General features: G+C 41.1%; 1 protein-coding gene across 1 annotated transcript in view; it reads right to left on the bottom strand.

Annotated features, from left to right (window-relative positions):
- The window catches only part of EPHA3 (EPH receptor A3), a gene marked incomplete at its 5' end in the record, with an annotated part of 232,300 nt that overhangs the window by 50,470 nt on the left and 156,766 nt on the right, over positions 1 to 25,064 (bottom strand). Inside the window, 2 exons of the mRNA XM_082011947.1 lie at positions 2,355 to 2,517; positions 9,024 to 9,148. Of these exons, the coding sequence (XP_081868073.1) occupies positions 2,355 to 2,517; positions 9,024 to 9,148 (288 nt within the window). The remainder of the gene's footprint in view (positions 1 to 2,354; positions 2,518 to 9,023; positions 9,149 to 25,064) is intronic.

Raw genomic sequence — 25,064 nt, 5'->3', positions numbered from 1 at the left:
GTAACACAAAAATATATAAATAACCCCCCCACGCACATAACATTGATTACATCACAATTGACACTCATATAGGGAACAGACAGATTAACTCATCACTATAAGGCATTTGGTCTCCCGCCAAATATTTAATCTACTAAGTAATTTTTCATCAGGCAGATAAAACAAGGGAAGAAAACAGAAGACTCTGGCCATCTTTGACAAGTTACCAAAGTTGTTTCTGCTACTGCTGATTTTCACTCTTGCTGATTGTACTAAACTGCTGTTAAACTGACACGTATATAAACATATACGTAAATACAGACGTACATACCATGACATACATATATTTTGTCATGGTCAGTAAGGAATTTTTCATTGGCAAGAAATCCCAGCCAGACAATCATCATCAACCTCTCGCTTCTGTATGATGGAAAGTGCTTTAATGAATTAAGCTTCCCACTTAAGCTTGATAATATCCCTGTGAAGGTTGTGAAAAGCCAGGGCACACAGAAGCAGACAGAAGGACTATCCATGGTTAATGAGTGTCTATAGAAAAAAGAATGGCTATTTTCTGCCTTATGTTGGATGCTTCCCTGTGGTCTCTAAGCATGGAGCTTTAGTGTGCTAGGCTGCTATACGATGATACGCCACCTCTTACATGTCATAAACAAGCTTCAGCAGACACCTATCGAACTTAACTGAGCGTAGCAGAATTAGGCTCCTCAGCACTACACTTCAAGTTAGCTGTCCTAACTGAGCTGCAAGGTAGCACTCCTAGTCCTCACAAATTAGACAGTTTGTGTACGTGACTGCTTGGAGTGACACCAGTCCCCTTGGGAAGAAGCCTCTGCCTATTAAAGACCTACAACTGCACTCGCATAGTTATGACCACTTGGCAATAGGAACAGAGTTATGCCATTTGTTGTCTGCATAACTTGTATGCTCATTACTAAGATGTGCACCACCGTCTCCTGACACCTCCCACATTTTTGGACTGCTACTTTTTTTCTTTTTTATTTTTTTAATATTACTTTCCAGAGAAAACTAATTTCTAAATTACGAGTTTTGTTATCACTACAACTGATTTTTTCTCCTTGCTGTATTTGTTTGTCCTATCTTGAGTTACAGTTTCATCCAGTATGCCAAAGCTACATGTCACCATTAACAGTGTTTTGTAACTACTTTTTTAAACAAGAAGCTTGTTTGCTTTCCAGCATAAGAGCTGAAGTGGAGGAGGGGGAAGTGGGGATGAAATACATAACATAGCTCAAAAATACATGGATGCCAAGTGAAAGACCATTTGGCTTGATGCTACTCTTCTCGTTTAAAAATTTGTTGCTTTTAGCAGAGCACTTCTTACACCATGCGTTCTCAAGCCTTATCATAAATACATGAATAAGCTTTATGAGAGCGTATCAGAATTATAGTCCTTAGTTGTGTTATAACTCTGAAGAGCAGATATGAGTCTTCTGTGAATGCCCGACCTTCTAAAAAGCAAACAGTCTTTGATTATGCATCATCAGTCTACATCAGTAACTGGGTACCTAAGCAAGGGATGACTTTTTGATGCATTAAGCCACTTCCATCTTCCAGCGACAAAAGGTCTGATTTACTATATAGTCCCAAGTGATGAGAAACTAACATTTAAGACTGTGAGCTCTATTAAGAGTCTTTCTGGTACAACAATAGAACTTGTAAACAATACCTGTAAGGTTATCAGTTAAATAATGTTATTATCTAGGCATTAGAGAAAAGAAAAAGGAGTGCCAGTACAGTAAATAACTTCCCCAAGGCCATCCAGAAATGTAGTGACAGAGAGGAGAAGGGAGCCAAATAGACCAAATTCCTGACCAACTACTCAACTGAATGACCATCCTTCCTGGCCTGTGCGTATTAGTTTCATCTCAAGACTACGTAGGAGACATCAGCAATGCTCTGCAGGAGTGTGGAGAATTACACACTGACTCACAGGAGCAATGGACCAATATAACATCAATTCTCTAGGAGCAGGGGTTTATAGTCCACAGGGTTCAGGCCACAAACTTGGAACAGTGTGAGGCTGTGAATGTGTTTTTCTATCAAACTTCCTCCCTTGGCAGGAGCTGTGGTCTAGCAAGGTATCGAGTCTGGCACAAAGCAGAGGTCAGGTAGGGAATGGAAGAAAATACCACCTGTAATAGTCATGGTAAACTCTTTATAGCATGCTTCAAGTTTAATGATAAAATATAAAATTATATACTAACTCTACCCAGAAAGACACATCATAAATAGTTATGAACTGCATTTACTAAACTAGAAAAGGAGTGAAAGCAGCCATTCAAATCAGTTGGAAACTCAGCAGGTTGTCAGTATAAACCATTAGAACAAATACATACAATCTGGACTGGTTTCAAATTCAAACTTGCGGCTGTTTGTCCCATATCCAGCTGCAGTTCGGGCTCGAATTTGGAAGATGTAGGTGGTATCAGGTTTGAGGCCACTGATGGTAACGTTGGTGCCTTTGGCTCTGAGAATAGTATAGCTTGTCTCTTGTTCCTGCTTTTGGGAAGAGAAATTATCAGATTAAAACCACACCCTAAAAAACAGAAACAAGAGGTGGTTGGTACAAAATTACTACAAATCACCTGGAGAGCACCGGCATATTTTTTGAATATTTATAGCCTGACAAATGCTTGTACAGCCACTCATTTTCAATCAGCTAAACATCTTTTGATTAGCAAGAATCTAAATCATCAGGCCTTGTGCTGTAAATCAAATACTAAACATGCTGAGTATATGACATTTCATTAAATGGCTTTGTTTCATTTTGTCCATAGTCTGTAATACAACAAGAAAATGAAGATTAAAATGTTATTTAAAAACCATAAAACAGATTTGCGTACTGCACTGAACTGGAAGTTGTAACAGGCCAACATGGACACTTTAGGGCCCTCCAGAGCTATTGCAGGATGCAGTTTTTACTGCCCCATATTTTACAAGGCAGTGTTTACCTTTACAACAGTCAGATGAGAAACTCCACTCGGGCTCCTCACCTCAGTTCTGCAAACAGGTGAATATAACTGGTTTTCTATTACACTATAAAAACTATGAGATTGATGCATCCATCCTCGTTTGGGCAAAACCCCACCAAACTCGCTCCTGCATGAGTCTTGGGCTTTTGGTAGCCAGAAAGGAAACGTGAGTTTGATCCTTACTGCTTTTTGCTAAAGAGCAAGGTGTGTTACAGTACAGATGACACCCTTGCAACCACGCTCTGCTTAATAGTCACATAGCTCTGACATACTGACTTTTTATATAAAATAGGAAATGGATCATTTAGTAATTTAGTAAGTTCGGATACACTTCACATTGTGTAAAAAGCTAATTCTGATAAAAGTGTGTCTCAGTCCCACTGTAAGCACATAATCTAAAAATTTAAGCATGCCTTTGGAGCCCCGAGGTATTGCTTATTTTAATAAAGCCATCCTGTGCCAAATGAGTATTTTTGGCTTCCTAAAAATGGCAGCTGGAACTGCCTCAGAAAAAAAATCTTGAACAGCAGCCACACATGTGGAGAACTGTGACAATCTCAGTTGCTTAGTTTTGCATTGATTAACTTTTTTATTCTGGAGGTGGTGGGGATTTCATATGCTGCCCTTTTTAATTCGAAAACTCTGAAATACACTAAAATTATTGAGTCTTGCCTGGTTGAAAGCAGAAACCGAGTTAACATATGTCAGATGCAAACAATCTCACCTAATTCACTCTATGTTTTATGGCATTGCATTAGCTTGCAAGATACTGAGCTTTTAACTCCGACAACACTAGGTGCCGATGCACAAGTAGAGCGGTTGGAAAATACTGAGCACACTCATTGTCAAAGCCATCTCAACTTCACCTGAGACGTTCAAGTGACTAGAGCTAGTTTAGTGGGTTTGCTCTGCAGTGCTGTCGAGAGTAAGAAAGTTAGGTTTATTCTAAGTTAGCAGGTTGGCATCAGAAACTGTTCACTTTGGTGCTACAGAAGCCTAACTACCCAGTTCTTGGCAGTCTTTGATGTAGACAGAAATATTTACATCGTAGTTAGGGAAATTGCCAGAATCTCCACATAATATTCAACATAATGCACATCAGTAATCACAGTGAAAGTAAAAAAAAGCAGCTAAGCCTGTGCCTGAAAGTTACTATCCAGAATCAAAACCTCAAGTAGGGTGATACTGCTCTGAAAAAGTTTTCTGCTGGGAGAAAACTCATGGGAGAAAACTTTCAGGAAGACATTCTAAGGAGCTAACAGGTTTGCAGAAAATTATTTACTTCTGAACTAACAAAGGCCTACTATTATAATTTGCAGGCTTTCCTTATCTCATCATTCACTTGAATGTAGGCAACTATTTTAATTTCAAAGACATAATAATCTTGTCTCTAAAACATAAAACCTTTTGTGTATGCTATGACTGGACATTCATTTTGATCTCACTTCAGTCTGCTTTTATGAAACGCAAACATTTCCTTCTTGTGCAGATACATACGTGCAAGGGAAAATATAGTCATGGCCCTGTCTGTTAATAATCTGCAATGGAACTTGGAAAATAAACTTTTAAAACAATGGTATGGAGGATGTCATGGTATCTTAGCTTATGGTAAGCGTTTTACACAAATATTTTGTAAGTCATTTTTTACGTTACTAGTAATCAAATCAGTGAAACACCACATAAAAGCCCAAGTTTATCTTTCTTGGAGATGAAGTCAAACTTCAGAGCCACAGAACTGTAGCTGCCATAAGCAGAAGGAACATACAAAAAGGAGAGTCAGTCTTTGCCAAGCAGAACTTTAATCAAACACTCTGATGATAAATTTGAACTTGGATGCACAAAGCACATTCTTCCTGAATATTTCTGCATAGTTTACCAGACACAGTCTTTACTGGGAACCAAATCCCACTACCATTATTGCAAATGAGATTTTATAATTTTAAACTATGTTTTACAAAAGACCTGTTTTGGATTCATTTCACATTTATAGCGGCAGTACGAGTGAGAGTGAACAGCATGTCCTTTTTCAGATAGGCACACTAAGTGTTTACATAAGATGAGGAAGAACATCTTCTCCGTCAGCCGCATGTACACTTGAGAGGCCAAAAGCAGACTACCCATCTTCAGGAGCAACCCACAGCCTCGATACTGCTTCCCCTCATTGCCAGGCGTGACCTGTTCGTCGATACGACAGTTCCTACCAGCCTGCTGGGGTGCACGTGGCCTACCTACCCCCAAAGCCAGAATAAGAAGGGTTTAAAAGCAACTAAGTGCATTTGCATATAATTTACTTTTTCAGCCTCAGAAAGAGCACAAACTAGATAGCATTATTTATTTGTTGGCTTTAACCGGTCTACTGAGCACACAATTTCAATGCTGGCAAAGGCAAGTCTATTTTAGTAACGGAAGACTGCAATTAAATTTCACTCATTGTTTGCAGCAGACTTCACCTTAATGAAGGGTCTGGGATTTAGTCAGCATAATTGTAAGCCACATATTTAAATGAAGCAATTAATAGTTTGTGTGTGGTATTTAGGAGAAGGCTTTTTTTTTGTACCTTTGCATGACAAGATACTCCTCCCAGAGAACTTAATTATGTCAGCAAGGACAAGGAGGAAACAGAGTACCTGCTTGTGTAAGAAAAAACCCTGGCTTTTCTTATATGGGCACTTGCTGGCTGAGACACTTGAAGTCCAGCACGGCATTATATGGATGGAGTAAACTGGGGTGTCATTTGGCACCATTAAGTTAACATAAACTGTTATGCCTTACCATAAAATAAATGCCAAGAAGTTCCATACAGAATTCCTCCTGAAGAGGATTTTCTTTCTGTTAAATGTTTTGAATAAATAGTAACTGGGGCCTCATAAGCAGGCCCTATAGATTTTTATAGAAAATACAATTCTATTCTAAACAGTGAGTCTGCAAAACTGCCACTCTCACTTCATACTATTATGCATTAAAACCCCATAGGTTCATTCCAAAAAATTAAAATAGTTTTCCAAAACTGTAGCTCCTAATTTCTCTAGAAACATCACATTCTTTGCTACACAAGTGTGACCACTGATAAAAAAAAAGAATAGGTTAATTAATTACCTGTGCAGAAAATAAATGTTTTCCACATACTTTATGCCAATAATGCATTAGAAAAACTACATGATATTATAATTTAGATACAGGACATTCTGTTTTTATTCTATCATCCTGAATATCAGTAACATGCAGTTGCCCATAAATACCACTTATTCTTTGAAATCTAAGAACCACCTAGACCAACATATCAAAGCAAAAAAAAAAAAAAAAAAAATTACATGGACAAGGTGTATGAGAAAATTGGGGTGGCCTGTATTAGTCTATTGATTCTGTATTAATTTCTAAGGGATTACAAAAGTAAAAACAAGCAGGAGGGAAAAGAATGGCTCAACATAAATCATCTACCAGCAATCAGGTACGACTTGTCAGGAGAAATACCCAGATTGCTAACGGTGAAGGGTTTATTTCCTAGCAGCTGCCACCTAACAGCAGCCGTTTTTTTGATGAGCACAAGCAAGATGATTTCTGAAGCAGAAAATCAAACGGACTGGACCAGTTTAAAAAGAAAGCTCCCTTTTCAAAAGAGGAGGGGGCTGCTTAGAGAACTCAAGAGTAAAAAGCAGCATCTTCCAAAGGTGTTTGGAGAAGGAATGAAGTGTAACAGTCCAGCACGAGGTGCTCCGGCTTCAGGTAAATTTAACAGACTAGTAGCTTTCAACCTTTTACAATTTGCAGACCTAAAAAGGGCAATGGATGAAAGCGTCCTAACAATAGATTTGCTTTTCTTAGTTACCTTTCATATACCCTGAGGAATAGGCTTCTGACTCCCTGAGGGGCTGCAGAACACACATTAAAAACACTGGTGTCAGAAGGTTGTTTTTTTAAAAACCCTTTGCTCTAAATGGTCTGGCTTGTATTGTCAAGCAGTTGGCTCTCTGGTTTAAGAAAGCTGTCTGGTGCATGTGAACTCTTGATCACAGACTTCAAAGGGAAGAAACACATGTGCAAGATCAGCCTCCTAAGACTGGTTGTCTTATGAAGCTGTCGTACGAACAACCAGTTGCTCCACAAGACTGGATATCCTTGGGAACAGCAGCCGTGTGCTCAGTCTGTGCATACAACAGTACCGGAAGGTGACAATTTTCTTGAATAAAGCAAGCCAATTTCAGTGTAGAATGATGATCAAAACACCACAAAAAACCAAATACACAAATAAAACTTCTCGGTCATTCAATTAAAATGAACTAATGCACACAAGGGGAAAAATTCTCTCTCTTTGGAGCAACTAAAATGCAGCTAACGCCACAATGTGCAACGCAGCCCGTGTGTTACATCCTACACCCCGCAGTACTCACGCAGAGTCTCACAGGCAAAGACTTCCACTTGGGGAGACTGGAGGTGGAGTTGAGACGGGGCTGCCGCAGCTCTTGGAAAACAAAGGTACGGCCAACAGCAGCAAGAGCAGCCAGGTAGGTCTCAAATGAAACGCAAGTTAATCATGCGGACAAACGAGCTGGCCTGTGCGAACCAGGCTGAAGTTTTGGGATCTTTCAGGCGTAGGATCTTTGTGAGGTAAATAGCTCTTCCAAGTGATTTGGTACTGCCAACTAAAAGGCAGTACCTCTTTTCTTAAAAAAATTTGGAAAGAAGTGATCCCAAGTAATTCCTGCATCCTTGCACTGCTGAGGATGGATGTACTAATAAAGAAGATCTGACGTATGAGCTCATTCTCTTTCACTTCTCAGGCCCAGGATCCAGACTTGATCCTGTCCCCATTGAAATAACAGAAAAAAACCAAAGTGAAAGTCTATAAGCTACTTCTCTATAAGGTGAGACTGAACTGAATGTTCAGGAAGCTTTGTTTTTCCCCTTTTATCAGTATAGTACGTATGTTCAGATTTTTACCACGGTCTTTGAAGCTTCAAGTGCTCACCAAAAACAACCCATGCAAAATCAGATGACATTAATTTGGGAGAAATCTTTTCAGAATACAGTCTTCTGATTCCCATTCTTTGGCTGGAGATCAGGAGTGGACTATCAATACTACATTGTCCCACTGGTAAGCTCCATCAGAAAACTTTCTACTGTTTAACTGAATACCTGTGGAGTCTTTTTAACAGTGGTTTCTAAGTGGATATTGGAAGTATGTCTTCCCTGGTACATATGAAATATAAGCCTGATTTCTAGGTATGAACAGCATTAGTAAATGATAAATTAAATCATTATTTCTGACATTTTTTCAAAGTTTGTCAACTTCAGTAGCAATATATTCTATCAAAAGGTCTCTCTGACCAATCTAAAAATGGCTAATACCGCTCTTCACAATCTTCACAATTTACGGTCTTTTCAATTCTATGAGTAAGATTTACAAAAAAACCCCATTCTGTTATGAAGATTTTTTTCCTAAATACAGATCTACATATGACGTAGAAATCAACAGCTGTAAATAGAAGAAAATGTCAATATAAAGCAGAACCTATCGAATGGCAGATTTTCTTTGATTTGTAGTTATTTACATACAATTTACAAAGAATTCAGTTATTCATGAAAAGTGGGAACTTTCATAGTGCAAACCAGTCACTAAAAGGATTGCCCATCTCTTTTCCAAATCGTTTCTGTGTAAAAGATGCTTGCGCCACAGGGAAGCACCAACACATGGACGCTGACAAATAAATGTATGAACACTGACAGCATAACAGAATCGAGTAAGTAAAATGTACTCAAGGAAAAAAAAAAAAAGTATTACAGCTTGTCTGCATTACTTTCTGTATTTGTTCTGATGTGTTTGGGGATGAACTTGGTAGACAATACAACTTAACAAATTCACTTCATATTTTCATGATGTTCTCCTTACCCAAAATCGGACAGTTTCAACACTTGGTGTCATTGAGGCAGACAGTGAGTGAACAGGAGTGTCTCTGAATACCTAACATAGGCAAGATGCAATAATTTCATTACAGTATTAGCAGCACAAAAACAGCCTTCAACCTTTCTTCCCACCTTTTCATAGTATTTGACCTCGTAGTCCAAGATGATCCCATTCGGATGTTCGGGTTCTTGCCAAGACAGAGACACGCTGTTCCTGGATGTCCTGTCTTTCCTTATGACTGTGATGGGGGATGGAGCTGTAAAGGGGGTGGGGGGAGGAGGGAAGAGCGAAAAGCAAACTGAGTTTATCTCTGTTCCAATCCTTGGCAAAGAGTATTGTTTCCATTTAAAAGACTCATGAGCACTGGTCTGGACTTGCATCAACACTCAGCAGCTGGATCATAGTCGTAGTACACATGCCTTTAAAGCACACTGGCCTCAAGGAAAATGAGCTGAGATTTTCTCTTAGACTGGCAGACCAGTGGCAAGACAGCAGCTGGTTTCTATCTGCTCATACAGTGTAAGCAATGAAATATATTTGATATACTAAAATAGGGAACAAAATAACAGTGCTAGCTATTTGTTACAATGCTGAAGTATTATCATTACCAGACTCTGCAGAACTCTGATAACATTTTCATACGCAAGTACGAAATGGTGCTGGGATGCATTACGTACAAGGGACTTCTGGTATCCACAGCTAGTAATAACCATCAGCATACTGCAGAATACAGCCGCTTTTATGAAATTATTTGGTAAGCTCTCCAGATACAAATTGCTCCCATATACACTTCTCACTTACCACATTTCTTTGAAAATGAAATTTGAAGAAAAAAAAAATCTAAACTGCAGAATAACCTCATTTCTGATTTGTATTAGGGTTAGGCACGACAATTGATTGCATGCCACAGACTCACCCACCACCCAAAAGTTGGAAGTACTATCAAGGTTACAGAAAAAAGTCATAATTATCTAAGATTCTTGAAGAACAGTTCAGCTTTAGACCACCCAGCTCCACACGTTGTTCCAAGACCAGGCCTAGGTTTCCTGGACTCACTGAAAGCTATGCAATTTTTAAATTATTTTTTCTGTTTCTTTTGGATTGGCTTCCCACTCCAAATGCTTCTCCTCCATGGCTTTGGCCAAAATTCATCAGATGATAGCTTACAGATCACACATTAAAGGTCGTAACTGTCATTTAAAAAAAAAATCTTTTACCAACAAACAGCCTTTTATCTTAACATGTAAAACAAATGTGTTTATCAGTTCAACAATGTGCTATCCTAATAAAAAGGCTCTAGCTGATCTAAACAATTTAATTTCAGCTGAATCCTACAAAGCTTTTACTGTACATATAAAACTGGTTGCACTTTACAGGCATTATACATTTACATGCATTAGCCAGTGCCCTTTCTGTTTGGGTTTTCATCTCTGCAAGAGAACTTTCAAAACCCAGAAAAAAAGAAGTTCTAATTAAAATAAATTTTTGAAAATTCCTTTTATGTTTGATTTTGCTAAACTTCCATCGAAACATACCTTCTAGTCTTGAGTCATAATCTAAATGTTGACATCCTCTAATTGAGTGGAGCATCTAGAAAGCTACATACACCCGCACAAGCACATATGTATATACACACTTCCACATTCATTCTAGGTTGAAACACATCCTCTGAGCAGCATTTTCACATCACGTAGTTCACAATAGCTTTCTGAGAATATTCAAAAGTTGCAAAAATCCGTGGTTTTTTGGGTTTTGGGGTTTTTTTTTTCTTTTTTTTTCCCCAGCAGGAAGAATTTACCCTGAATTTAAAAATTACTGAAATCAGATTTTGCAGTGTTTTTCTGTGGAGGTTTTTTGTTTGGTTGGTTTGTTTGTTGTTTTTTTGTTTTTCCAAGTAGAATGGGAAAGAGTCTCTTCCTATTTTACTCAGACTCACCAGATCTATGCTTGCTGAAGAGCTGAAAAGCATTAGGGCAAGGTATACAGGACTGGTTTGCAATGAACATCCTTCAGTAATCCTACTTGAATTCCACATAGCACTCAGGCACAAACCAGTGCTAAAGCAAAAATACAAAGTGGTTAGCTGGCTGGACTGCTCTACTGTAGCCAGCTATATGTTAACTCATATACCCATGCTTGCTGCTTTTATGCTCTTGTAAGTCATTTTTATGTCTTCTTTTTAAGTCAAGCTCTTCATCTTTTTTTATATGGGAATAGATTGCCAGGCCCAGTACCCCAGCTGGTAACGTTTCCCATTAAGGTAACATTAATACAGACTTTTATGAATAATTAATATATGATTAACAGAAATGGCTTTTCCCCTAATAAATTATGGTAATTTGTGCTATAACACAGTCTCAGGACAGGCTGAAATAATCTTGTATGCTCCAATACAGATGTGCTTTAAAAAAAAGCTTTCTTCTAACACAGTATTAATTATTTTGAGCTCATTTCTGCAGATGCTACCAGTAACTTATCTCACAGCAGCTTATTAGAAAAGCGTCTGCTCTGCAGTTATCAATAACATTATAAAACATTCATATACTTTTTCTAATCCCGAGGGTTCCCAAGGCTGCTCAGAAATTACACATACAGTGTGTCTGGAAGCGACAGCATCCCACCGCACAGGCAAACGGAGGGGAGATGGGTAATCACGGGGAGCATGAAGTTTCAGGCACATCGAATCCCAGGCACAGAACAGGTCCGAGTTGTGCAACACAGTGCTGCATGCCAGGCCACTCCAACAGCTATGGAACCTCTCAGCTGTGGAAATCATGTATTCCAAACCTGTTTAAATCGCCATCTTTTCTTAACTAATGGGGATTTCAAAAGTTACGTAGCTTTAAGGCATTAATCTTCAGTGCACAAAGGAACAGCGTCTTCAGATATTTTGGTGCTCAGCTACCTATTTCTAGAGGATAAACCGCACTATCTGTCTTCAGAGGTGAAGATATGTATTTGTAACTTAGTTTTAATTTTTAATCTTGTCTATTTTTTTTCATCTTGTTAAATATTCTTGTATATCGTCTGAGTGTTTTAATTTTGAAGCACAAAAAACGTTTGTGTTAAAAATAAAGATTCAATATCTGGGTATAGATTGCATCATTTTCCTGCTGTTCCCATTGTCTCTGTGTGTTCACATTGGACTTTACAAGCAGGAGTTGACTTTGATCCCCCCTTCTATGTTTCTGTTGACAAAACAGAGCCCCGGAGAGGACAGCCCTCACCAGAGCCTGTCCTGGCAAAATGTCGGGCTTACAGCTCTTGGAAGCACAGGCGAAACCGAACTGCGCTGCTCCTGGGGATGATTTCAGCCCCTTCCGCAAAAAGAGGAGTAGCGGGGAGCAAGGAGAAATCTCGAAGCGAGCATCCCCGAGGGCCGGCCCTGCGGAGCCCCCGGCGCTGGGGGCAGGGAAGGGGTCGGGATGCCGGGCCCGGAGGGGCTGCCGTCCCGCACAGCCCGCCAGGGCTGCGGCAGCAGCCTGGCCTTCCCTGGGCCAGACTCCGCCGTACGCCGAGGGGCAGAGGTGGCCTGGCTCTCCCGCTCTGCCCGCTGCCCCGCACAACTCCTCGCTAACCTGCCGCTTTGCCTACGACCCGAGCTGACTCCTTTACTAACACACGATGAACAATGTCAAACACTTCGGTTTGACCAAAATGAGATAAAATAGTTTGACCAACATAAGATAAAATGAAAAAGATACCAGCACAGCACATGGCATAACTTCTCTCTGCTGGTCTGCAAGAAGCTGGACTGTTAAAGCTTTAAATCTTAATGCAACCTTTTTTTGTTTATCTGCTGTACCTGTTAGATAGGCGGGTTTGAAAAGTGTTAGAACTCCTCGAACCCTAACTTAAGAAAACTTCTTGTTCAGAAGGCTTCTAAGTTTACGCTGAAATCGACTGCAATCAATGCATTTACGATACGGCAAGAGTTAAGGTAACCTGTAAGTACGTATTGTCCCGCACGGGGACAGCCACGTGGCAACAGAGGTGCCTTCCTGACCCACCGCCCCAGCTCAGGGCTGGGCTGCAACTGGGGGGAATAACTTGACATTTGGACCACGGAACTAATTTCTTTTTATATGCATCCCTAGAATACAATGTAATAAATCAAAATTTAAACACCGTGTTCTAAATAGTGTCTAAGGGAGAAGTCAGCCTTAATTTCCATTTTGTAACGCAACTAATCCTCCCTTCTCACCAGAGCAGCTCAGTTACTGCATTTTACTATTTGCTTGGAAGAGTCTGAAAATCCAGCAAAGAAAGAGCTGCAGTTAAAGGAAGTTAACATTATAAACCATTAAACAATGAGGGCATCACCACGAGCAGCACTGCATGTAGTCCTTAGCCTCCTGCATGAGGAAGAGAGAACCAAGAGCCTCCCATTTCCTGAAAAGCATTAAATAACTATGATAGGATGAGACTGAATTCAAAATCGGGCTACAAAAAGGAACAGAAGCACTTCATATTTAGACCAGCCATTTTTCATTGCAGTTCCAGGATTTTCCTTTCTTAAATCAAAAGACTATTAGAATTGCTAATTGTTAATGCTAACAGAATGCTAGAACAAGTATTTTAAATGCCTGCAGCTCCCACTGGACAAAAACAATTTTGTATTAGGGGTTAGCAAATAATGACACATTATGAAGCTTTGTAGGATAAACTGAAGTTTTAAAAATTGTATTAGAGCATCAATAGCAACAGAAAGTTAGGTTAAATGGATTTATCATTCAGAAACATACATTTCAAGGTAAAACTTAAGAAGAGTACTTTCTAGACTAAGAAGTTGCATAAACACTGTTTTGGATAAGTGATTTTTTGATAAATCCTGTGTATTGTATACCTCTATGTATTTACATTTTTATTGGTGTTTTGATTAGTGCATTAGTACGCTTAACTTCTTCACTGAGTAAGAGTTGAGGTTTTTTATAATTAATTTTAGGCTTGTGTGGCCATGCATTAAGAGGTTTAGTCTCGATAGCCACATGCAATGCATATTGAAGCATTTTTATGTATCAGATGGTTACTATTTGTCTGGTACTACAGTCTAACTGGTTTATGACTAGTTTAAGCAGTTAATAACAAACATTCAAAACTCCCTAGAGTTACAAGGGGAAATGTACTTTGAGCACTCGGTGTTGTTAGGTAGCATTTGTGACAACTGGGAATGTGGCTGTTGAAAAGGTAACAAACGCAATGATCCAGGGAGCTTAGACTCACAAGCGTAAAAACCTCCTCAGTCATGACTGTTAAAGGTGCAAGCAAATAACATGAAGGACCTAGCAGAGACGACAATAAAACTCTGCTCAAATTGATTTCCCAGTGAAACTGACCCCAACAGATCATTTGTTTTCCTCCAGTTTAATAGCAGCTGTATATAAATCTCCTTATTGACTTTTTCCTTATTCCTTGGTTATTGTTTTCATATGTGACTGGCTTACAGATGTATACATATACTGGAAGCAAATTCACTGTCCTGTGACAGAAGGAACTTAGTATTAACTTTGGGAAGCCATGTGTGTACAACTGCTGAAACATTTAGAGTCCTGCTGTTTCTTGCTTAGGTCTCTAGATCACATATTAAATTTTAGATAAGGGTTTCATTCTAAAATGACCATGGCCTGCTCAATTCCAGCTTTTGCTTGCAACCAGCTATCAGCATCAGAGAGTAAAATATTCCAAGCTATGCTGAAAGATGGTGATCAAGAACATATCTGAGCCAGCAGAACTGAATGTATTACCCAAATTGAAACTTATTCTGCGCTGAGGAATAAATGGAAGGCTTTTTCCTTCCTTTTTCTTTCTTTAGAAAACTGATGATTTTATTATCCAGTCGTAATAGTGTCATCTGATATAATGCATACATTTTCTTCAACGTCTATGATGCCCCTAGGAGGTAATGTGGAACAACAGCAGTAAATAAAGATCATAATCCAAAAATTAAATCTGCAGCCTCTGACAGTAGGATCCACCGGGACCCAAACCCAAATCTGTAAGTCTTAGAGGACCAGTGTCCAAACCACAAACCTATCATACAAGTCAAAGTGGAAATACCAACGCTTGAATGAACAAACTGATCTCTCGCTTGGAGGCAGTTTGTCTAGAAAACTGGAGCCACATCCGCCGGGTCAGGACACCCGAGAGAACTTACGCCGGTGCAAGCACTGGGCGCTCACGCAGGGCTTGGCCTGGTGCTGCTCATAGCGCTGCACATACACGTTTCACTCGTGCGACAACAACGTCTGGGCTTTCGCAAACCATCCTTTCTATCTTTAGGTTTACCCAACCATTCCACTACCAACCAGCATTCAATTGATGACAGGGTCCTAGGCAATGGCTCACAAATCAGTGTGATGATGTCACATCTCCATGACACGATCACATTGACGCGATGTCTGTATGAACTGCTACGCTTGTCCTTGGATCCTTTACATCTCCAACATCCAGTTTGCGGATTACCATCTGAGGGGTTTATTAGAGAAGCCTGGTCATGGAAAGGAGAAGTTGCACTGTTTTAAGGCTCCTCTGGTTCCCTACTTCCTCCGCCAAGCGCAGTTCCTCCCTCTACGCGGTCGTGCTGAAGCACGGCCGATCCCAGAGGCACGTTCCAAGGCGACTCAGTCAGCGCTGGGTCCCCAGGTGCCTCCCAGGAGGCAGGAGGAGGAGGAAACAGTTGCACTTTAACAACACTTCGGAAAGCCGCTAAAGCCCGCGCGCCCCTCTCCCAGGTACAATTACCCACCCCTTCAGTGGGCGTGCGGGCACAGCCCTTTGCCCTTTAGTCTCCAGGACACGTAGTTAAACTAGCACGGTACTTGTGTTTGCGTTCCTGCACCTATTCCTTGAGCTGAAGCAGGCTCGATATATTTTTACGACCTGGGCTGTAAAATGCCATCTGATTCCGTAACATCATTAGGCGACCGTCAGCCAGCAGGCAGCGCACCTCCCCGGTCGCCAGGGCCCGGGCATTAGGGACCGCAGCCGCCCCAGCAGCGAGAGGCCCATGTCAGCGTGCAGGACCCTCACACGGGATCCAGGCTGGATCCCGGGAGGATCCAATCGTAAGGAAGTGGGTGAAAAGGTTCCCAGCTTCTGGGAGAGGGCTATCAAGGCACCTGCGCATACCAAAACGTGGAAGGAAAGAAACGGGACAAAACTTGAAGGACAAATAGAAGCAGACTAACTTTGGACGGAACAACGCCGTGCGTGGGTGCTGTGCACGCTTCTCCCAGAAACAGGCCATTTTAAAGACTGACGTGTTCATGGCTGTTTCAAGGGCTGACTGCCTGCCCGGCAGAAGTACCCAAACGGATCTGGAAGCTGGCGGACTCCAGCCTGTGGTTATCAACTCCAGAGCGGCTGCGGGCGTTGCACGGGTGCCACGAAGGGAGGGCGGCAGGGAACCGGGACGGGGAAGAAAACAAGCAGCTTCAGCAGGAATTACACTAAAAGGCAGCTGCTTGATTTTGCTCTCAAGCGCCTTTCTTTGAAAGGCAACCTTCTGGGCAGCAGCTGTCACTGGACAAGTGATTATCAGAGCTCATTTCTCACTCTTACAAATAAACTCTAAATTAAAAGCAAACTTCATTAAGTGCTGCACGTTCATGCTCTCATTTCTCCCTCTTTTTATTAAAAGAGATAGCAAATACCTTCCACAAAGCAAACAAAACGTTAGACTTGCTCATATGTTTAACACGTGTGTAATAAGTCATGGAAATGCCATGTCCATTTGGGAAGTATCAGGCTGCATAAGGCACTCGCTTCAGAAACTGCAAATTATGGTGCCATGGCGTTCACAGCTGTTATTTCAGAGAGCAGACAAATGTGGTATATGCTTTCATAAGGATCCAGCCCAAAGGTACTCGTAGCACAAATGTTATTCTTTCTTTTCTCTTGTTTGAGATGGCAATGCTGGGAGATTTACAGTACTTCATTTATTTCACTGAATGTGTTTAAGACCGTATCAGTTTAAAATAAACAGATTTGCTTTGCTTTCCCTACCCCATTGTTACATTACTTTATAGGAATTTAGAGCCTTGGGCTTCCTGGTGTGAAGTTTTCAGAAAGACTTTTATTTATTCACCATGCCCATAACACCAGTGATCAGGTGCTGAGTAGGTTTTCCCTTTCTGTAAAAGTCTAGTTATTTCCTCAGCCAGAGAAATCCCACTCACAATTTAAGAAGTGTACTTAAGAATCATCTCTAGAAATGCCAGTATCCAAAACTAGAAAAGAAACTGCCCTCAGATAAGTAATTTATGACATAAAGTATTTCTCACCTTTCAAGACCTCCTGAACTGGTCTGTCAGTAAGTTCCATCAGAGTCTTTTCAACCTGGTCAGAAACCACTACGAATGGAAACAAATTTCTCAAACTTCTTTGGTAGTTTCACAGACGGCTTTGGACTCACTGGTTTTGCAAAGGTTTACCAGGACAGGTGAATCTCTGATGGAAAAGACTTGAAATGTGATCACATCTCCTTTCACTTTCTTTTGGATTTTGGGATGATTTAACCTTTATTTTTGTTTTGTTTTAAACATTTTCTTTATATATAGAAGCATAGTTTACTAGAAGGAATGCTAGAAAGAAAACTCTTTCATATGTATTCTGCTGTAGAATTAGGCTCCACAGGAAAAGTAAAAAGAAACAAAGAAATAGAACTTCCTTGAGGGATTTCTAATGTCAAGTTTACAAATTCTGAGGATTCTCACTTCGCAACACTGGGAAGCTGGCACTAGTGAGAAGCAGCAAAGTCTTCAATTTTCAGAACAAGGTCTATTGGCTTCAGAGGGTACCTGTCTTCACGAGGAGGATGACACATCCTCAGGCTCAAATCAGCTTACATAGTTAGTGGGAGTAAAACCAAGGCTGCATGTATGTGAGGACTGTAACATGCAGGAGTGCATAACTTGGAAAATATAATTTGGTTTTATATTTAAATGCTTTTAAAAAAATAATTATTACATTAATAATTCTCATTGACAGGAATAGTCCTCAAACCCAAAGAAACAAGTAACTTTTTTTTTTTCCCTCCCCAACTATCCCCAGTCTGCAAATTGTCTAGATGGAAGAGTTTCAAGCAGCAAGGGAAGCTGATGGTTTTGTTTATGATCAAGAGGAACACAGACCATTTCCCTCTGATTACTGAGAATGCTAGCACAGGTAAGGGAAAGAGAGACAGAATTCTAAGGAATATTATTTAACTGAGTGCTAAGCATCCCATTTACCTACATTTCTTTATTTTTACTATTTTACCAAACCAAGGTATTAAATGAGAATCCACACGTAGCCTCATGTTAAAGACTGTAATAGAAGCAAGTAGAGAAAACCATTATCCACTGATTGCTATATACAATTTCACCATGACCTCTGCAAAAGGTAGCTAAAAGCACTGGAAGTGAAAAACACTAGCTGAGCCACCAACTTCACCTGCGAACTTTCGCTAAGGTCACGAGCGTTCGCATGAGGACTGTGTGCGCACAGAAGAGACCAATGCATGCCCCAGAGTTCGAAGCCTCAGCAGAGCTTCCTTGACGTTCAGAGGAAAAGGGATCAAAGGCTTTGCAGGCAGAACGTCTCTAGCTAATAACAGGCTATGCATGGAGTGACATTGTTAAAACACTTCCCTTTTACATCCCTAAAGGAGGAGTTTTATTGAGTTAAAATGATCCTTGAATAGCCTCTGGGCTGAACTGTAAAACACATTTGAAAAGCGTAAAATCTTTATTTATGCCAGGAATGTTTGAAACTGAAAAGATAAATGTCATTCAAAAAACCAAGCATGTCCTAGGTATTCAGTACGTAATGGGGCACAGCTGTAACAACAGTCAGTGAACCAGAGGCTCCCTACATCATGTCATTAGCTCACTTTTAATAAGTCTATCTTCTTGTCCTTTTCATAAGGACCATAGGGAAAGAAAGAAATGTATCATGCGCAAAACATCTGTGGCTTTCTCAAATTGTCTTTCTTAAAAGACAGATCTACTTAAGGGACCTGTCTTGGGATACAGACTGTAAAATGCATGCAACCCTTTCTAAATATGGATTTTATTTAAACAGGGAGCATCACACATTGTTTGTGGGTTGATGAAGACAGTGCAGTCTAGCTTAACGGAATAAAGGCTGAACATAGAAATAGCATCCCAGTCCCCGCAAAGTAATCAAAGACATAGATTGAAATAAAGCTTGGTGATCAACTTGGTGCTGAATTCATTCCCTTGAATTCACAGATTTCAGGCAAATAAAATTCTAGTTCTGAGGAGGTTTTAACAAATTTTCCTGGGAGCCAAGTCAGTCTTTGCTTATAACATTACTGAAAAATGTATGATTCTTTCTCTGTTTTAAATGTTTATCCCCCCACGCTGAAACTAAAGGACGGCTTGAAATTTTCAATCTATAAATGACACATGTAGATCAAGATATTACAAACCAGCTATGTCTACCCCTTAAGACTTTCCTCCCAATGATCCCAATTTCTGTACCCTGCAGCCAGTTTTGCTCTCAAGTTTTTTGAACAATTGTCATCCTGGCCACTTACAAAAACTCCATAGTACCTTATGGATTACCTTCTCCTTAAACAAACTGATCCCTTCTGTGTTTCAAAACCGCTAAATTTGACAGCTAGTACATTTAAGAAAGAGACAGAAAGACGAGTAACAATAAATTTGATTCAATGTATGTAACAGACTGGGCTGTGTGCTTAGACCTGGAGAGAATATCTGGTTGATGTGTTTTTACCATATTGTTGTTCATTAATCCAGAAAAAAATGAGAGAGAAAAATGGATTACTGAGTCAACTTCCAGACCCGATACTGCCACACAGAAGTGCACATGCTTCTTCTGCGGTCATCTGTTTTCCTACACCTTTTCATGCACGGGTTAAACGACTAAGCAAGACAATTAAACAGGCTACATGAATGGTTCTGCTTTGTGGGCTTTAGAAATGCAAAAGATAAAAGGAGGAGACTCCTGAAATCAGACTACTGCTCTTCTAGGGAAGCCAGAGATGATATACCGTATATCTGGGGGTTTGTCATTCTTTATACTATAGCCGTGCGTAGATGCCTCAGTTTGTATCCAGAGGCAGTTAATTCTCTTTAAGCTTCCTATATGAAAAGAGCCATACAGAGAAAGGAATCAACATTTTGCAAGCGCACAACTGAATTGTGGCGGGACCAAAACTCAGGTTTATGCACTTCTAGGCACTTAATTGAGGAGCATCATCACTTTCTATAGTTACTAGGAAAAGAGTGACATCTCTAGGTAGAATTTATCCCATAAAAAGCCTCCCGTGTTTCCTTTGCATTTCTTTCTACAGCAGGTAAACAGAGATTCCTATTTATACTCTGATTTTTTTTTTTTTTTTTTTTGGCAACCATCTGAATCCTGTATGGACTGTGTGGAAGAGCTGGGCTGAACTGAGGTCAGAGTTTGAGGGAGGCTCTTGTTGTAACATGTCCTCTTTCTTCCTCTCCTGATGCCAGGATATGTGACAGTACAAAACTCTGGAATCGATTTAGTACTGACACTGGCTTATTGTAGCTGAACTCAGCTGCTACGACCATTTGTAGCTGCATTGTTGAGACCTTGGTTTACAAGGCCTTAAGTCCTTAAGAACTAATCAAACATAAAACTACATTTAAAGCTGTTAGACTCTTTTCTTTTAATCACTAAAAGCACAGTGTATCAAGCAGGCATGCAGTAAAGACCTGAGGTATTAAAAAAAAAAAAAAAGATTTGGGCATCAGCATAGGTATATTTGGAAAATACAGAAAATGTAATTATTTTCATTGAACTTTGTTGACAATAATTATTTTGCTGGAACCCTGAACACTAAATCATATTGGAAATAATAGAAGGGGTAAGTAAGAGCTCAGGAAAGACACACATGAAAAATTGGGGTTTGGAGACAGAAAATTCAGCTTGACATGGAATAGCTGCTCCATCTAGGAAAATGCTGTTACAAAAAGAGGGTCACAGACTTAACCCCCTTGTTCCCACCTCCCCTGTACAAGGTTTTGATTTTGCTCATTCTCTTTGCTCTGCTCCTGTGGCTCCTCTGGTCTAACCTGGACAACTGGATTTGCTACCCTACAGGGTGACCCAGACCCATTTGAATATGATACACAGAAATTAAAGATAGAACAATAAAGAAGCTCTCTAATATTCTAGAAATTACACAGTTCTTACAGCTAGGAAGCCCGAAGACATCTTCAAACATAAATTATCTGTCTCCATAGTAAAACTGCACCACTGTAATGTAAATTTGTTTATGAGGTAATTTGTTCAGATCAGTTCAAATCCCAAAATGGGCACTCTTCCTTTAGAGTGTCCCAATTAATTTAACATGAAAAAGTAGGAAAAAACTAATTCTTAGAGCAACACAAGTGTGACTATGCAGAGGTTTGCAGTAGTTTAATTGAAATGCTCACATGCAATTTAAAACCGCTTCCCCCCCACAATCGGGCATCCTAATATTCACACAGGGAAAGATAGTTAGTGGAAAGTAGGTCTCTGTTTACTCATTGCTGAGACTAAGAGGGAGCACCATGGCTGTTTGCTATAGTACCATAGCATACAATAATGCTGTACAATACACAGATGAGTAAGACTGGATCCTGCAGGTTTTCTGATGAAAAAGCTTAGGAAGGAGGTGGTAACTCACAGGCTATTTAACTAAATCAAATCTCCCCCTTCAAAGCCACCTAGTCTTATGGAGCTATTCTCCAAAATAAGCCAATCCTGCTGCAGTTTTCCATTTTCATGTATGCATGAACTTTATGTGAGGTGACAAATGGTAAGAGTTTTGAGGTCATCATTGCTAAATTAAAAAAAAAAAATATTCAACAATATTCTCCTGAATGTCTTTGAAGCAGGGATACTGAGGTTTACTGCCCCTCTGCGCCCACAGATTCACTCTCTCCCCAACCTGAGCAAGTGTATGGGGAACTTACTCCCTCAAATTTCATTGAGAAGGCCTTACTACACAAAGGAAAAGGTCAGAGTTTAAAGAGGACTGTAATTACTGACCAGTCCCTTACCTGGTCTCCTTCCAGTTGCCGCTATCCTCTTTGCACACAATCATCACACATGGATTGAAACGGAAAGGGGCCTCTGCAGATCACCTACTCCAACCCCCTGTTTTCAGCAGGGTCATCCAGAGCACGTTGCTCAGGATCTTGGGCATTTGGGTTTTGAATACCTCCACAGATGGAGATGCCACAATCTCTTTGGGCCACCTGTTCCAGTGCTCAATCACACTTAAAGTTTTTTCCTACGTTTAAACAGAATTTCTTGCATTTCAATTTGTGACCATTGCCTCTTGTCCTGTCACTAAGCTCCACTGAGGAAAGCCTCACTCTGTCTTCTTTACACCATCCCATCAGGCCTTTATATACATTGATAAGATCCACCTGAGCCTCCTCTCCTTCAGGCTGGGCAGTCCCACCTCTCTCAGCCTCTTCTCATATGATAGACCTTCCTCTCCCTTAACCATCTTAGTGACCCTTCACTGGTCTTGCCTCAGTATATCCATGTCTCATACTGGGCGAGAGCTAAGCTGGAAACATCCCATGTGGCCTCATCAGTGCTGAGTAGAGAGGAAGGATCAGCTCCCTTGACCTGCTGGTAGTGCTCTTCCTACTGCAGTCCCAGTTGCTCCACCAGGACCTCCAGGTTGTTTTCTACAAAGCTGCTTTCCAGCCAGTTGGCCTCCAGCATGTACCTACAACCTGTATGACAGCGTGTGATACCATAAAAGCATTGGTAGGGCAGAAAACCTGTCACCTTCTCAGGCAGAATCTGCAAAATACATTCAACTCATAGATGTCCCTGACCCAAGGGCTGTGTTTTGCATTGGAAAACCTCTTCCCTCATTTCTGTAAACTGATTACCCAGTAGCAGGATTGTGTTGTTCCTACCAAACCTTAGTCTTTCTTCAGTGAATTCCACATCCTATTTCCACTTAAAACCTCCTTGGGCTCCAGTGTGAGTTTTCTGCTCACTACAGCCCAAAGGCAGTAAATGCAGAACTGCCCTGATGTGAACTGGTGGTCTTTTCCCTTTGGGTTGTTTATAAAGCTCCAAGGAAGAGACAACTTCCTGGTCTTTACAGATAAATGCACTTAAAAAAAGCCCATAAACTGCATTCAGAAAACCCAGGGAACCTAGAATATCTGTGCTGACACCTGATCATGCTAGCAACAAGCCAGGCAGCGTGGCACAGCTGTCAGCCTCTCTGCATGGCACAGTCACCATTCGCATGCCACCTCCAGGGGTACCAAATTTCGTACCCTCTCCCATAGCAGCCAGTGACCCTTTCTAACCAGGGTTGATTGGTGTTATTAGGAGGTAACATCTGCGTGGTGCAACATACTGACGTGAGATGAGAGCTTTCTTCGGGCAGCAGCAGAATGCTTCAATATTCAACTGCTTCAAAAGAAGCTTCAATGCTTCAGGAGGCAACTGAAGGCATATATTAGAGTGCAAAGAGGATGATCAACAAAGTCAATTAAACAGAAATGTGTGCCTTTTCTACTTCCATAGTCGACTTACAAGAATTTGAAATATTGCAGTGTCATACCTGTCTAGCCATATTTTGCAAGAGACCTTTTTTTCATTCGCAGAGAGGTCTGCTCATTAACCTTCACTGGAAGGGAAGGAAAACAAAATGCAATAAAAGCACAGCAAAACTCAGGCCAGACAGTTTGAAGAAAAAACCCAATCCATTTTCTGAAATTATTCTGAATTTCTCTCAGTTCAGGGGACTGGATCTTGGCTTTACAACAGTTTTGTACTGTAAAATATATTATCCCTCTTGCATTCACAGCACCAGCAGAATCAGATTCTGGATGTTTCAAACCTTACACGTGACAGCTAGGCACACCTTTCATAGAATCTTTGGGTTGGAAGGGACCTTTAAAGGCCATCTAGTCCAGCCCCCCTGCAATGAGCAGGGACACCTTCAACTAGATCAGGTTGCTCAGAGCTCCGTCCAACCTGACCTGGAATGTTTCCAGGGATGGGGCATCTACCACCCCTCTGGGCAACCTGTGCCAGGGTTTCACCACCCTCATTGTGGAACATTTCTTCCTTTTACCCAGTCTAAATCTACCTTCTTTTAGCTTACAACCATTACCCCTTGTTCTATTGCTAGAGGCCCTGCTAAAACACTCTGTCCCCATCTCTCTCATAAGCCCCTTTGAAGTACTGGAAGGCTGCAATAAGGTCTCCCTGGAGCCTTCTCTTCTCCAGGCTGAACAACCCCAACTCTCTCAGCCTGTCCTCACAGGAGAGGTGCTCCAGCCCTCTAGCTCCAGCTGTTCCCCTGATCAGTTTTGTGTCCCTCCTCTGGACCCTCTCCTACAGGTCCATGTCTTGCCTGCGCTGAGGGCTCCAGAGCTGGACACAGCACTGCAGGTGGGGTCTCACCAGAGTGGAGCAGAGGGGCAGAATCACCTCCCTCGACCTCCTGGCCACACTGCTTTGGATGCAGCCCAGGACAGGGTTGGCCTTCTGGGCTGTGAGCGCACATTGCTGCTCATGTCCAGCTTTTCATCCACCAGTACCCCAAGTCCTTCTTGCAGGGCTGCTCTCAATCCCTTCATCCCCCAACCTGTATTGATACCCAGGTCTAAGACCCTACACTTGGCCTTGTTGAACCTCATGAGATTCGCATGGCCTCATTCCTCAAGATTGTCCAGGTCCCTCTGGGTGGCATCCCGTCCCTCAGGTGTGTTAACTGCACCACTCCGTGTCGTCTGCAAACTTGCTGAAGGTGCACGTGATCCCACTATGTTGTTGATGAAGATATTAAAGAGTACTGGTCCCAGTACAGACCACTGAGGGACATCACTCATCACCGATCTCCATCTGGACATTGAGCCGTTGACTACTACCCTCTGGATGGGACCATCCAAACAGTTCCTCATCCACCCAACAGTCCACCCATCAAATCCACATCTCTCCAATTTAGAGAGAAGGATGTTGTGGGGCCTTGTCAAAGGCCTTACAGAAGTCCAGACAGATGGCATCCATAGCTCTTTGCTTGTCCACTGATGTGGTCATTCCATCCTAGAAGGCCACTAGGTTTGTCAGGCAGGACTTGCCCTTGGTGAAGCCATGCTGGCTGTCTCAAATCACCTCCCTGTCTTCTTTACTTTTAGACCAGG

This window comes from Phaethon aethereus, assembly GCF_964289735.1.
Source record: "Phaethon aethereus genome assembly, chromosome: 1".
Lineage (NCBI taxonomy): Eukaryota > Metazoa > Chordata > Aves > Phaethontiformes > Phaethontidae > Phaethon > Phaethon aethereus.
Note: the sequence above shows the minus strand (reverse complement) of the source record. Positions and strands in the feature narration are given on the sequence as shown.